This window comes from Adiantum capillus-veneris, chromosome 8 (genome assembly GCF_014529385.1).
Source record: "Adiantum capillus-veneris isolate H3 chromosome 8, ASM1452938v2, whole genome shotgun sequence".
Taxonomy (NCBI): domain Eukaryota; kingdom Viridiplantae; phylum Streptophyta; class Polypodiopsida; order Polypodiales; family Pteridaceae; genus Adiantum; species Adiantum capillus-veneris.
Genome location: NC_140938.1, coordinates 26,280,627 through 26,297,265, shown reverse-complemented (window position 1 = coordinate 26,297,265; position 16,639 = coordinate 26,280,627). Strand labels below are relative to the sequence as shown.

The window sequence follows — 16,639 nt, the reverse complement described above, 5'->3', positions numbered from 1 at the left end:
GGACACATACCCGCTATACATTTACACCAAAGACTGACTCTGTTTATATAGAGGATATTTATAGTCGTCTATCTACAGTAGCTAGGCGAGGACTCTCAATGGACGAGATCCCCACTTTACTGACTGAGACATTGCATGATGGAGCAGTAGAGGCATACCCTCACACTGAGCCTGAGCAGAGATGCGGTTTTGGGAGCATGTCATAGAAGAATTGGCATGACAAGGAGTGTTGAGAGACGAGAGCACAACTTCAGAGGGATCTTCTCCTAGGGGTCATCAATCACAGACAATCTTGAATAGCCTTTCGGCGCCTTGTTCGACAGAAGAAGCGAGTGTTCCTAGCTCAGATGGAGTGAGATTTATACCAATTATTCTTGAGTAGAGACTCAGGAGAAGTGCGTCAGAAGAAGCGAGTATTCCTAGGTAAGATGGAGCGAGACTTATACCAATTATTCTTTAGTAGAGACTCAGGGGAGTCATGGCGTTTCTATCACGAGCACTCTCCTTCCCCAGTGATTGCTTCCCCCGATGTGTGGGGTCAATATGCAACATCCTTATATATGGTCATTGGACAGACACTCTCTCTAGATCCTTTTGAGCCATGCCCATCTACGAGTACCTTCTTTACCACTGAGATGGTAAAGACGACCATTGACAGGATGAGGAGCAGGAGGGCATATGATCATGATGGTCTAGTAGTAGGGCACTTTATATATGCTAGAGATATGCTGTAAGAGGTTCTTGCAGTTCTGTTCAATTGTGTCATGTGTGAAGGTCTACCTGAGACTGTCTACTATTGTGCCTATCTTCAAGGCAGGTTATCCTACGGAGCCTGGAAACTACCGTGCTATTATGATTGGACACACATTGGCACTGTTGTTTGCAGTGGAGCAGATGGGCAAAGAGTTGACGGCATACGGGCAGCGGGGCATGCCGATTTCAGGAGAGGCTTCTCCACTCTTGACCATATTCTGACACTCAGAGGCATCAATGAAGGGACATGGGAGACGGATTTATTGTAGCTTTGTGGATATTGTAAAGCAGAGTGTCACAAACTGCTAACGTGCCAAGCCACTGAAGAACGGAGTCAACCTGTAGATCCTGGCTTAGAGGCCTAAACCCTAAGTGAAGAAGCTGGGGCAGCAAAAGAAGTTTTACCGACTTACAAAGTCTTGCCGAGTGGCCTATTTTTAATTAGAGTTCCCACCAACTTATGGGACCCCGTCCGATGGGGCCCAAGTGACATAAAGGCATTCAAATAAAGGTTGACCCACACACAAACACAAAGCGTGAAAACTGATGATGTGGCAGCTTGTACGGAATCCCAGATTTCGCGCTGGCATGTTGACGTGGCAGCTATACGGATTTCCGCAAAACGTGCTAGCAGCTTTTGCCGCTAATGCTTTTGGGATCAGATGCTTTTGAGTTTGACTGCTTTTCATGTAACTGCTTTTCAAGGCCAAGGGCCTTTAAATATGTGCAAAGGGCTCATTCTCTAGCACACTTCAGTACGAGGTTTGGGGCTAGTACTCTCTGAGGTGGAATTTCGCTACTCCGTGTCGCGAATGCTCTTTCTCTTTCAGTTTGGTTGTTGTTGAAGTGCTAAAAGTTTGTTAAGTCTGTTCTTTTCCGTTGGCACGTGGTGTGTGTCATGTGACACGGAGCGAAATTGATGCGTAGACTCAAGAGATGGGAGTGCCCATTGAGTTGATTTGGGGGATCATGGCTCTGTACAGATGAATGGTGGGACATGCACGCACTCCACAGGGGATATATGATTTAGTTCACTCCACTATTGGAGTGAAACAAGGCTCTCCTACTCTCTTTGATATGTATATAGATGAGGTTTCGGATTACATTGACAGAGAGGGTGACAAAGGTGCCCAGCTAGCAGGGACATGGATTCCATTTTTGTTATATGCTGATGATATTGTGCTGATCTGTGACTCATCAGAGGGTATGCAATGACATTTGGATGCATTACATAGCTTTGCGGAGGATAATGGATTGTCCGTTAACCTTGGTAAAACCAAGGTTATAGTGTTTAACATCACACCACAATGGATCAGGAGATCAGCACCTACATTCACTTATGTTCAAGAGACTTTGGAGTACACAGATACTTACACTTATCTTGGGGTAGTCTTCACTGGGCCATGGTTTTCTTTGAAGAGAGCAATAGAGACTAGATTGACCAGAGCGTATGCGGCCTTGGGAGGTTTGGAGAGGTTGTGTTCACAGGTTCAGTTCCTCCCCAAACAAAGCTCTGGCTCTTGGATACCTTGGTAGCTTCAGCTATGCTCTATGGGGTTTAGGTTTGGGGACCCTTTGAGGTATGGAGAGGCCCTTGTATCTATGGAGAGGTATGGAGAGGCCCTTGTATCTATGATCTCTCGGCTGATTAGAGCCAAGGCCTCCGTGCCACACGATATATATATCTAGGCACTTACAAGGTCGTTTATGCACAACTTATGGGTTACTTACTACCAGAGACAGATATGCCAGATTAGCCCTTGAGTCATCCATACAATTAGCTTTACAGGGGGACACATCATGGTGGTATGCGCAAATGTCATTATGGTTCCAGATACATGGCTTCAACATGGACAATTTGCCTCCCTTTGAATACTCCCTTGATACCCCATCGCTTACAAGGGTGGAGATTACTAGACTCTTTCGCCAGGACATGACCCAATTGGACACCTGAAGGACATGGATAGAACCGACACGGGAGTTGGGCACGAAGATGGATTTCTATAGAGAGCATCTTTTCCAACTCACAGGGGATGGGTTTGTGATTCGACCCATCTATTTGGATACACATCTATCTCATGGGTTTACGGTGTGCCATTGGTCAGATACGGACATCTTCACACCAACTTGAGATTGAGACTAGTAGATTCAAAGGGATACCAGCAGCTAGCTGGATATGCTGCATATGCCATACAGAGCCAGAGACGGAGATGCAATATATATGTCAATGCAGAGTGTATTACGAAATATAAAGTTGCTTCCATTGTCTTTTCAGAGAAGGCTTTGGACCCTTCTCCAGAGTCATGAGCAGTGTGACATAAAAACGCGTTTCATGCATATGAAACCCCGAAACCCCGAAACCTATGAAACGTTTTGCCGAAACGCATGAAACGGACAGGCATTTTTTATGAAACGTTTAAAATTGGAATTTTTTTTCCAAAAACTTTGTTCAATAGAAGTACTTTGCTAAATGAATCAATGATGCATCAGTTATGATTCATGAAACTAGTGGCTGTGTTTTAACTTTCATCAATACTGAACATCTCTTTGATCGTGCTCGCTTGAAGTCGCTTCTAGTGAGCACGTCTCTCTCTCTCTCTCTCTCTCTCTCTCTCTCTCTCTCTCTCTCTCTCGTGGACATTAAAGTCTAGAATCATGTGTGCTACATTGTATACATATTTATGATATTTTATTAATATATAATTTAATGTCGTTTATGAAACTTGTTTCATGTTTTTGACGCTATGAAACGAAACGTTTCAAAACCTCGAAACCCCGAAACGACCGAAACCACGAAACGTTTCATGTCACACTGGTCATGAGCTATTAAGACCAGGGATGTTTTGGGCTGTATCTACTCGAGCTACACAGACAGATAGAGTTTACTGAGGAGATTTAGAGAGAGACAATCCCAGAGACAGATTACAGATTTCTTCGCACCAGACATAGGACAGATAGAGGAGCAGCCACCACTTCAAAGCTCAGCTCATAATCACACCCACGGTACTCTCATTGACCGAGCATTGGAGCTAGGGAGATCGAGTGCCCATGACTGAGGAGAGGAGCTTCACAGCATCAGTGGAGACTACAACAGAGGATTCGAGTCATACTATCTCGACATTTAGAGTACAGACGAGGATGGATTCATCACCCATTATATCACCCTCTTGTATTGGGCACCCAATGTATCAGTGATCACACATACCCCATACAGTTCCAGCTGATAGCACTTCTAGATAGCACTTCATTTAGTTTCTCTTCTTTGGTACCCAGACATGGTATCAAATTCATGAGTATGTTTTCTTCGCACCAGACATAGGACAGATAGAGGAGCAGCCACCACTGCAAAGCTCAGCTCATAATCACACCCGCTGTACTCTCATTGAACGAGCATTGGAGCTAGGGAGATCGAGTGCCCATGACTGAGGAGAGGAGCTTCACAGCATCAGTGGAGACTACAACAGAGGATTCGAGCCATACTATCTCGACATTTAGAGTACAGACAAGGATGGATTCATCACCCATTTTATCACCCTCTTGTATTGGGCACCCATTGTATCAGATACCCCATACAGTTCCAGCTGATACCACTTCATTTAGTCTCTCTTCTTTGGTACCCAGACATGGTATCAGATTCATGAGTATGTAACGGATTGGTCTCATAGGTCAGTTTGGCCTTTTAAGACGTTAATATATCATTTCATTTCATTTCTCTCAGTCTCTCTCTAGGATACATAGCTCCAAGACTCCATTAGATGGAGATCGAGGAGATCCAGACTCGCCACCACTAGGCAGCCAGGAGAGATTTGCACTGATGCTGGCTTACCCAGCTGCCATCATACACGCAACCCTTATATTGGAAGGAGCTAGTCAGGTTGATGTACTTCATGATTGTACGTTCTTGAACATATAGATGTGCACCAATAACCCCTAGAGATATAGCACCCCCCCCCTCCCCTCCCCTCATATACCATGTAACTTGCATCCTAGCCTCCCATGGATTACCGCCTCCCCTTACCACAGAACCACATTTTGCTACTTTTTACTTTCCTTTCCCAATAGATCTACGATACACATGTACATTTGATTTGTCTGATTGGCCCACCTCGGCGGTAAAAAGATATTTCTTTCTCTCTCTCCTTCACTCTCTGTTACAATTTAGTTGTTTCAAGCTGTTTTGTTTGAAGAGATAAAGTTGTTATAGATTTTTGCAGATTGTAGTTTTTTTTGTCTCTCCGTCCGACCCTCGCCGGAAGTGACTACATACCTCCAACTCCTCTGCCTGCTTGCGTGCCCATCCACCACACCAGCTCCTAGGCCACCCCTCTCCGCTTGAGTCAATCCTCATGAGAACTTCCCCATTGTGCACATCCACATTACACGTAATTGCCTTGATGTCCATATTTCTTTGCTTCAGACTCACTGACTGGTGAGTGGCATCATGAGGGCACTTTGGAGCTCAGTACAGTGCGATGTTCCAATGACATGGTAGAGTTCACTGTTTGTACTGTTTGTTAGTACCGTGGGCTTAGTCAGTTGGGTTGGATTTTTTCTTTTTGAAACCAAAGAGTCACCTGACAAGGTGGTAAAGTCACTGCAACAACACTGAACTGAACTTGAAATGACACTGTAGACAAGGGACATAGTGTGGCGTAGTTGCACTCTCAGGATAAAATCAGCAACGATGAGCAGCCACACCAGCACTGCTCGTACAGCCCCTGGGATTCCTAGGGTATGGCCATGCCACGTCATGCAATTTTTGACACTGCGAACGACCATGGGCAAGAAAAGACCATGGACTTTTGGACGGTGTTCCAGGGGACCTAGGAGCAGTACTCCTCTAGCGGGAGCAGGAGGTGGATGGTGTGCCCATTCTTCTGTAGCAATTCAGTGACTTTTTGCTCACTACATAGCCATGCAGATATATAGTTCAGTGTACCACTCAATATATCTAGGGGTCTACCCATAGTTTTTCCATATATTTCCCACACCCATATGCAGAGCATAGTACCCAAATCTTGGGGTACACTTCTCTCTGCACAGTCAAACCTTGACAGCCCCTGTGTATTGGAGGCACTGGTCGATGGTCTGGAACTGAGTGTGCTGCTGATCAGTCGCCTTGTCTGTGGAATCTTGATATGGTGTAATAAGGTTTTCTGTGGTAACTGCATCTCTGTACTTGTGTTATCATATATCTACTATGTCTCTTGTCTACGATGATCGTGTCTGCTGATTTGTTAGTGAGACTTCTTGCATACTGCACAGAGGGCGACCCACTGCACAAAGTGTACAGAGTGTAATTTCTACTGTGGTTTTATTTCTGTTTTCTTGTTTATTGATTGTCGATGTGGTTTCATTTTCCTCAGGAGGCTTACAGCCACAAGACGTCAGTGAGGCCAGAGAGAAGACGCCAATTTCAAAAAGAGCTGGTCACGTCCACTCAAGATGCCTTTCAGACTTTGACTGATCAGTTGTCTAGGAATACTCAGGAGTATCTTGACCAGGTAGCTGACCTTGTGAGGGTATTGTGCTTTAAATTTTTCACTTGCAGATTTATTCTGAAAGAATCAACACCACCTTTGTTACTGATGTTTTTTGTGTCGCCTTACCCCCTGAATTTCACGAGTCTGCATGGACTTGTCTTGGCGTTCAAGGGAGTAACTAGGAATATTGTCGTTGGTGTTCTGATAGGCAAGTAGGGCAGGAGTACCAATGCTTCAGTGTTGGCTTGCTACGCTTGCTTGCATGAGATGACACAATGCTCTGAGGCTTCTGCATGCATTACAAGTTTGGCTGTGGAATTTATTAAAAGGAAGGCCTTGATATTGCAGTTATAAAGCAGTTGTGCAAGTTCCAGTAGGAGGCACAATCTCTACACTGTAATTTAGGTGATTTTTCTGAGTACTGCGTTATAGAGGATTGCTTGCTAAGGTATGGTCGCCTTAATGCCAAAACCACATTGATCCCAACATTTCATACACAGATGGAGTAAAGGATGTCCAACAATCTGGACTCTGTCCTGCCTTTTGTAGCTAACGGTGTCTTAAATACAATCAGTGGCACTCTGGACTTAGTGGGTTGAGGGGGTTTTCAAACTTATTTCAAGAATGTTCATGCCAGCACACATTTGAGATATTGTGTTCCCATAAAAAATAGTTTGGACAAACTACTTGTGCATATATTATCAGAACTATACCGAGATGAAGTGTCAATGTGTCAAAGTGCTATTCTAGCTTCTTCCAAGGCTACTGGTTCTTTGCTCTCGTCTATAAACATCTTTGCTTTAGGTTGGTTACGCAAACTGGCTGTACCTTTTCCTCCCACATCAGTTAACTTTCGAATTTCTCACTAGCTCAGCCTATCTAGTGCTCTCTGTGTTTTGACATGCATCTCCTTGGGTTTTGTAGATAATAGGTGCCTTTGCAGCTTGGCTTCATCTCTCGCATGGGTAAGTTGTACCTCTGCAACAAAGAACAGAGCATTATTTGGATGTCAGTGGTATATTCTGTTTAAGTATTGGTCTTTTCATAGTTGTACTGCTTACAAAGAAAAAAAGCTGCTGTCTTGGGACCAAGGGAAGTATCTCCTTTAGTGAAGTTCTAAAGTGAGTATATTCAGAAGTTCTTTTAGTATAAAGCGGCTAGTCGGCAAGATAAGGATACAATCTGGTCATAATAACTAAAAAAATTTGAGTTTTATTTTACAATACCAATCAAAAGATACTCAAGGAAATAACGTGTATGAAAAGTCATATATTTCACTTGAGCCATGGGCAAACACTGGTCTCTGTATGCTGAAATTTGCTTTAAGCTATGTCTTTGTTGAGAATAGTTTGTCAGCAGTTTTGTTTGTGATTATTAGGCTGAAAGCTTCTATTCTTGCTTCACATCCATTGGTGGCAGCAGCGCTTTCAGGATTGACTTTAGACAAATCTTTTGATGCTGCAGTGGATGGTATGTACACTAAGAGCCCTGTCTTGTAGTGATGGAGAGTCCAACATCTCGTGAAGCTAAATGGAGTGTTGTCATTCCACAGCTGTCACTGAGTTAATCAGATACACTGTCAGTGGGAGTCCTGGAGGACTAGCTGAGCAAATGCCCCTTATTCAAATCATTGTTCCTCATGTTATGGCTTTACGATCTCGATTTGCAGCTTCTCTAAAGGTTCGTAGTTTCCTGCAGCAGTTCTCTTCTACTTGTGCGAGAGTGCATTCTGTGTGTGTGTGTGTGTGTGTGTGTGGGCAATCTGGCATTACAAAAAAAAAGTGTGTGTGGGCTGTTTGGATGCATGCTTTCCATCTCTAAGTTTCTCTCTGCTGATAAGAACTCTCGGTTTGAATTTCTTATCAAGTGTGCTAAATTTTAATGTCAGTTTTTGCAATACATCACTTCTTTCTAGTTGAAGTTTGTTAAAATAGCACTAGATGGTATCCTTATCTGAATGATTTTTTCAGTAATTTAAGGTGCTAGCAGGCTTTTTTTGCCCTGACACATAAATTTTAGATTATATTTTTGAAATTTACATAAATGTCTTGCATTTTAGCTTTTTATGCACAAGAACACATTGATTTGGATGCTTACCGTACTCATCCAGACCTTTTCTAATCCACCCGGCAACAAGTGTAGGACTAGGATCTTTTGTAGATGATATTCCTTTTTCAGGACTAAACGTTTTTCTGAAGTATCTTAACGAGATCTTGACATCAATTGCTGCATCCAAGCTGATTGTGCTCAGGAAAATGTAAGTATGTGCATAGTGAGTATGATAAATGTAAGGATTCGGGCTCTTTGGGAGCTGTAATTTGTCTCGAGCTCCCGCGGGGCCTGCCCTAGGGCAAATTGTCAGAACCTGCAGATTAGTTGCGACAAATATTAGGATTACTGCTGTTGGGAACCCACGGCGAATCAGTCTCCTTTATACATAGTTTATGGTACCTCCCCAGACACAGATATGCTCGCTTAGCTCTCAAGTCTTCCCGACAGCTAGCAGTAAAAGGGGATACTACGTGCTGGCATGGACAGATGACATCATAGTTTCAGTTACACGGTTTCAGTATGGATAAGTTGCCTCCTTTCCTACTAGTACTCTTTGGATGCATCCTCTTTGTCTGTTACGCGCACAGAGATTGCCAGACTCATTCGTTAGGACTTGTCTCAGCTTGATACTAGGAGGACTTGGATTCAGCCGACATTAGAGTTGGGCGCAAAGATGTCTTTCTATAGAGAGCATCTTCTCCAACGGGCGGAGTATGGGTTTGTGACTAGACTCAGTTACGTGGATACACATTTATCTTGGGGGATACGGTGCATTATTGGTCAGTTACACACCTCTTCACGTCAGCTTGAGGTTGAGATTGGTAGATTTAGGGGGATACCTGCAGAGGCTAGGATATTCAAGCTATGCCATTTGGAGCCTGAGACAGAGCCATTACATATGTCACTAGTCGGTGTGCTACGAGATATGGGCGCGATTCTCATTGTCTCTTGAGAGTGGGTTTTGGACCACTATCCAGATCATGAGATGTCTGTGTGGGTATGTGTGTATGTGCATGTTGTATGTGTGAGTAATGCAAAGGTTTTGCATGGTGATTTTGTTTTGATGTACTGTGATGGCTTGCTTTTGGGTGGGTATGTGCGTGTGTGTGCATATGGGTAAAGTATGTCCTTAGAGTTTGTTTACCTGCTTTTCCCTCTCTTTGTTGATTTTTTTCTCTTTCTTTTCCTCCCTTTCTTGTTGGGGTCTTGTTGTTTTGGTTTAGGTGGTTTGTTGCGGCTCCTTCATTGTTGATGTCACAGTCTCGTGTTGCCGAGATTGCTTCACCTCTACTTGGTTTGCAAAAGAAAGAGATCACTTTCGAATGGACACAAAGGGAGATTTCAGCTTTTAATCTCTTGAAGGAAAAGATGACTTCGGATCCAGTAATTGTTTTACAAAATCTCAGGAAGTCAGTTGTGATCGAGTGTGATGTGTGGCAATAGTATTGGGGCAATGTTAATGCAAGATGGTTGGGTAATAGCTTATGAAAGCAGATTCTTGCAAGGGCCAAATAAGACTATGCAAATCTGTGAGAAAGAGCTATTAGCCGTGATTCATGCGCTTTCAAGTTGGAAACACTACTTGCTAGGTGCTGATTTTGTTGTTCAAACAGATTATTAGACCTTGCGATACTTCTTGACACAATCACGGAAAAGCATATGCGATGGGCAAACATTCTCTCTTTGTTCCACTTTCGGATTGTGTGTGTGGAAGGCAAGAAGAATGTGGTGGCTGATGCATTACGGAGAAAGCCACAAATTTTAGCTATGTCAGTTCCTTATCATCATGAACTTTTTGCATGAAGGAATAGTATACCAATGATGAAGATTTCGCAGGAATCTAAGCGTTAGATGGACAACGCCATGAGCCCTCTCTCCTCTGAAGAGCGCATGCGAGAGCGTGTGTGTGTATGAAGCAATGGAGAAGAGAGGAGACACAGGTTTGGGTGGACCCCAAACACAATAGTGTTAGGGTTATGAGTCCTTATTCTTTTATGTAGAATGAATGGTCAGTGTTAGTTCCCGGTACTCTCCGGCCGCCCAACACTTAGGCCCGGCACATTGGGCTTTACCACCCCAACAACCTCCCACTTAAAGGACAATGTGCCTTTAAGCTGGGGTGACAATGTATATATATATACAATACATGTAGACAATGTCCATGATCATCTACCCAATGCCCATGAGTGCCCGACAATGTGCAAACCGCTCTGAAGGTAAGCCCCTTGTTAGAAGATCAGCACGGTTTTCAGTGGTGAATCTTGGCAAGCTGCAATCGCTTTTCCTCAAGCACCTCACGAATGAAGTGATACTTCACATCCACATGCTTTGTCTTTGCATGAAACATTGGATTCTATGCCAATTGTATAGCACTTTGGCTATCACAATGTAACACATGCATCTCAACATTGAGTCCCAAGTCTCCCACCAGCCGACCAAGCCATATAGCTTTTTTGCAAGCTTCTCAAGCTGCAACATATTCAGCCTCTGTAGTATACAAGGTAACACAATCTTGCAAACGAGATCGCCATGAAACTGTACCTCCAGTGAATTCAAAAACATAGCTTGAAGTGGACCTTCTCTTGTCCAAGTCTCCTGCATAATGTGCATCCATGTAACCAATTACACATGCTTCCTTTCTTTCAAAGCAAATGCACATGTCTTTTGTACCATTCAAATATCACATAACCCCTTTCACTGCCTCCCAATGTTTCTTGCCTGGATTTGACATATATCTGCTAACAACTCCCACTGCAAAGCAATATCAGGCCGTGTAGCAATCATAGCATACATCAAACTCCCAACTGTAGATGAATAAGGCACTTGTGCCATTTCAGCCTTTTCCTCTTCAGACTTAGGGCAATCATTTTTAGAAAGTTTCACATATGGAGGCAATGGAGTACTCAATGCCTTTCCCTTCTCCATAATGAAACGCTTGAGCACTTTAGCAATGTACTCAGATTGAGACAAATAGACCAATTTCTTGCATCTATCTCGCTTGATGCGCATGCCAAGGATATGGCTTGCTTCACCCATGTCTTTTATTTCAAAGTTTGCATGTAACTCTGACTTCAAGGCTGAAATCTGATCCTTGCATTTCCTGGCAATTAACATATCATCCACATAAAGGACCAAAATCAGCAAACTACCATCGTTAGCTCGCTTAGTGTAGAGGCAATGGTCCATATTGCTACATTTGTAGCCTTGAGAGAGCATGAACGAGTAGAATTTATGATACCACTCCCTTGATGACTGTTTTAGACCATAAAGAGTCTTTTCTAACTGACACACCAAGTCTTCATTGCCCTTCTCAACAAAACCTTATGGTTTCTGCATATAAACTTCTTCTTGAAGATCACCATGCAAGAACGCCGTCTTGACATCCATCTGGTCAAGTTCCATGTCGTCTTTAGCAACCAACACAAGTACACACTGTAGAGTAGTCATCTTGACAACCGGAGAAAAGATCTCATCAAAGTCAATACCTTGTTGCTGCTTAAATCCTTTAGCAACAAGTCATGCCTTGTACTTGGGTTTATTACCATGAGGTGTAATTTTTTGCTTGTACACCCATTTGCATGGTAATGCCTTTTTACCTTTAGGGAACTGAACCAACTTCCAAGTTTGATTCTTATGCAATGAGTCCATTTTTGATTGCATAGATTTCTCCCACTTTGCTTTGTCATCCATTCATATGACCCTTTTTGTGGCAATGATAGCACTGAATGTCTTTTCGGCCACGTGATTTGCTACGAGATTTTCCTCTATGATTGTGCTTGTCCTTTTCTTGTGATCGACCACGAACAACGAGAGCATTGCTAGTACCACGAGAAGTATCAAGATTCTTCTTGCTAACTTCTTCAGTAAGCAAACTGTCCTCAACATTAGCACATGTTAAACCATCAGGAGGTGCCGAGTTACTTATGGCTGTGCGAAAAGTATCCCAACTTTCTGGCAGCGTAACTAGCAAGAACATTGCTTTGACCGAATTGTCAAAATTGATTCCCTCCGCAGAAAGCTGACTGAATTGAGATGGTTGCACATGGGTGTACCCTCATCCATCTTCAAATCAACTAACTTTTTCAGCCAATAAACCTGTGATGCTGCACTTTGCTTCTCATACAAGTCACATAACTTCTTCCACAGCTCATAACTAGTCTTTTCCATGTTCACATTGAAGTACACATTCTCTGACAAAGTCAGCATGATGGTGGACCTGGCAAGCTCATCCAACTCTTGCCAATCATACTCATCCATATCCTCAGGCTTTATCCCTTTCATCTTTATTGGCCGGATCTGCTTCTTCTGTACTAAGACATTGTAAATTTGTTCCTTCCAAAATGGGAAGTTAGTGCCATCAAACTTCTCAATGTTGAACAAAGAGTTCTCCGATGATGAAGCCATCACTCGACAAGGAACAAAAGTGATAGATCCGCTCCACTAAAGAAGATGATAGAAAACCTGAAAAATTTCGGTAGAGTCTCCCCTGCAAAACTGACTTTTGAACCCAAAGAATGGCAATTTTCAGGTCCCTGTTCCCATCCTAATTTCCTGTTTCGGATCCCCGTTCCGTGTTTCAGAAGTGAGTATCCGAAACAAGGAATGGCATTTTATGCATGTTGTAGTTCCCCGTTCTGATTTCCCATTCTGACTTTCCGTTTTGGGTAACTATGATTGTGCTCCTTGACAAAACCTGTCTGAGTCTCATGTATAATGCTTTCAAGTAGTGGCTGAATTCTCAAACTAAGAGCCTTTGCTAAGATTTTGTAGGTTGAGCTGGAGAATAGTGGTGGATCGCTACTGTCGAATCTCATCCAAGGAGCCCCCCTCCTTTGGAATAAGGTAAATCAGACCCTGACTCAAGCTGGCAGACATCTCTTTTGGGTGATGTGCTGGTAGGCGCTACATAGATCCGAACCAAGTAGCTTCCAGTACTCCAAGATAAAACTGGGTGTCAAACCATCCTCCCCTAGGCAGCTACCTCGGGGAAGTGCCTTGAGGGCCTCATGGAGCTCCTCTAGCTGGAGAGACGTCTTTAGTCTTTGATGCATCTCGTCAGTAACTAGGCAAGGCATCTCTGCCGAAGTGTGCTCTGTGCGGCCTCTGTGACACTCTAATTGAAGCTCAGCTAAAAGCAACTCACGATAAAAGTCAGTAGCAACCGCACGTATATCCTCAGGCTCTGAAGCACCTGACCCATCAAAGTCTCCTCAATAGGCTAACACTGGTATGTGCATGGAAAGGCCCCACAGTCTCAAAGAACTCACGAGTAACTTTGTCACCTACCTGGGTCCACTGAGATGCCTGTTGATGAAAGGCAAACTCATGGTGCCTGTTGGTCCCACGTCAGATCCATCCTGCATGCTTGACATGACACAAGCCAAACTCACTCCTAGACACACATAGTAAGCGGACATGAGGCTCACCTCCCAGCCATAGAGCCAATACGGGCTCACCTCGAGCCTGGGGGCCACCAAACCCACACCAGTATGGGTGTGCGGGCAGAGCTACCAAGGGCGAAGAGTCCCAAGTGTGATGATCACACAAGATGTCTCATAAATGAGACCCAATTCCTATTTATAGGACTTCATAACTAAACAGCCAGGTTCACACTAGCCGGACATACTGCAAGCGCCCATCCTGATGTCGAGGAATGTAACACTTCCCCCCATCATCCATGAAACTGGGAAAGCGATTCCTTAATGATCTAACTTGTTTCCAAGTAGCTTGGGATTTAGGACAATGCTTCCACTTGATCGAATACTCGGGGTACGAAGTCTTACAAGACCTGCACACCCTTTGATCGAGAACCGATTCGGGTTGAAGTGGAGTGTAACAGGTGGTGCCTTCGAAGTTCGGGGCTTGCTCAGGAGGAATTACTAAATTATCTTGCCCTAACCGTTCTTTCAAACGACTCACGTGGAACACGGGATGAACATTAATGCCTTGAGGCAGGTCCAACTTATAAGAAACCCTACTTATCTTCTTTATGATCTGGAACGGACCACAATAACAAGAAGATAACTTCGAGCATGGACCAATTCGGATCATTCGAGAATCCTTTGGTACCGGAAGGTCCACCCACATGCCCTCTTGGAGTTTGCACGGTTGTCGATGCTGATTAGCATAAAAAGTGGCACGATTTTGTTGTGATCTGAAGCATTTCTTGTATATCATGTAAGAAATCGGCTATCGATCATATCTTGATCCCCTTGAATTTTGTGACAATTGTGGGTTTGGCTCATAACCGTACATAAGCATAAACGGGCTATAGCCAGTAGTCGAGGGTTTTGTACTGTTATAAGCAAACTCAATTTGTGGGAGATGGCGTTCCCAATCAAATTGACGTCAGGAACATTGTCACAAAATGATGACGTGGTAGTATTGCCCGGACGGACCAACAGATGACGTGGACAACAATATGGAATTCGGTGAATCACTTTGGGATGCTAAGGTGGTAGCTGTACGGACCCCCGTGAATCGCACTGCCTTGCCACGCGGCAGGCTATGCGGATTTCTGCGATTTACATTGAATGCTTTTAGGGCAGTTTTTGGACCAGCATTTTTGATGGAAGACAGCCATCGACTTTCCATTAAAGTCAGCCCAAGAAACCTCCTATCCCACGGATATTTAATGAAGATGAACTCGATGACGTCGTCGAAAGACAAGTCAACCAACTTTTGGGGACGAAGAAGCAACTGAAGAAACGCAACAAGGGAACCGACTACCCTGGATGTTTGGGTCGTCAACCTTCTTTTGCGAATGCTAGAAAACAGAAGAAGCATGTATGCTTCGAGGGGTTGTTTAGTTCGTCCTCATCTTCTTCTGACAGTTCGGATAACTCTTCCTCTTTTAATTCGAGTGATGAGGACAGAAAGAGCAAGAAACGATGAAAGAATCAGAGATATGGAAAGAACAAGAAGAAGGCCAAGAAAAGTAGATCTCGCTAAGAAAATTCTGCTGTGGACTGCCCAAAGAGATACGATATTACTGCTTGTTACAGAAATGTGAATCCATACAGTAGTTGATGGGACATGCTAAGCAAGGCTTTACTATGCATTCGGGTAACTTATCCAACAGATCAACCTACGACAAGTGGTGATAGGAGCAGAATACTAGAAAATACATGACCTCGACTCACAAAGGAACAGAAAGATGAATATCTCAAAATAGGGAAGTGTTTTGTTTGTGGAGAACAAGGACATATATTTGCGCGGTGCCCCAAAAAGGCAGAAGAATGAGAACGACCAATAATCTGAAAATAGAACTGAGCGATGATATACTCGCTCTAGAATAGATATTGAACAGAAAATTGAAAAAGATACTCATGAGCTGACAATATTCCGCTTTATGAATCTATGAATGAATAATTTTGAAATAGGACTTGATTGCAATAAGAATTAGTTAATCCGACAACAGTGAGGTCCAATGTGGATCTAGATGCGATCGCTAAATACGTTGCCAAGAATGACGGTCCTAGGTCAGAATGGATTCTATTGTATATGATCTGAATGTGATGTGACTATTGTCTTTGTACAAGGGCTAGATTTCTGTCGTCTAGTGCGTCGGTACTTAGAGTCAGTGTCTTATTGAAGTGGTATATGGCTTATGTCTGATTTTATAAGCGTAATCGAGGGCGATTACAATTCTTTCAAGAGGGGGGTATGTCACAAAATGATGACGTTGCAGTTTTGTCCGGACGAACGAGCAGATGACGTGGACAATAGTACGGAATTCCATGAATCATTCTGGCATGTTGACATGGCAGCTCTACGAATATTCATGAATCGCATTGACATTCCACGTGGCTTGTTGTACGGATTTCCGCTATTTGTGCTAAATGCTCTTAGGGCAATGTTTGGATCAGATGCTTTTTGTGATTGATTGCTTTTGGGGCATCCCTTGTAAGAATAAATAGAACCCTTATATGAATAAATAGAACCCTTGGGACCCTCTGTGCAGAGCATTTAGACGTAGAGTTTGAGAGCAGTTGTCCCGCGGGTGTTGTACTTTGCATCAAAAGCTTTCATGTGCGGCCAATAAAAATACTGGCCAACCAAGGCCAAAGTACGGTGTATGCCAGGGTGCTACCAATATGGTAGCCGACGCCCTTATCAAAGTCGAACTCCTGCATGAGGTCAACCACCTTGCCTTTCAACCACGAAGGTCAGCTTGCGACTCTCAAATGCAACATGCCGCCCATCCTGGAATAGGACAGTGCCGATAGCATAATCAATGGCATTCGTTTCCACCACAAAGGGTTTATTCAGATCCACAATCTGCAACATCGGTGCAATAGTAACAAGTCGCTTCAATGTTTGGAAACATTGATTGAGCTCATCGGTCCATC

The 16,639-nt window shown here is 43.5% G+C and overlaps 1 protein-coding gene across 9 annotated transcripts in view; it reads left to right on the top strand.

The window, feature by feature from the left end:
• Positions 1-16,639, top strand: part of MOS14 (ARM repeat superfamily protein) — a 223,380-nt gene that overhangs the window by 80,829 nt on the left and 125,912 nt on the right. For all 9 annotated transcript variants that reach the window (XM_086517695.1, XM_086517694.1, XM_086517699.1 and 6 more), the window contains 4 exons: positions 6,120-6,257; positions 7,161-7,201; positions 7,615-7,706; positions 7,789-7,916. In XM_086517695.1, coding sequence (XP_086373821.1) covers positions 6,120-6,257; positions 7,161-7,201; positions 7,615-7,706; positions 7,789-7,916 — 399 coding nt within the window. The remainder of the gene's footprint in view (positions 1-6,119; positions 6,258-7,160; positions 7,202-7,614; positions 7,707-7,788; positions 7,917-16,639) is intronic.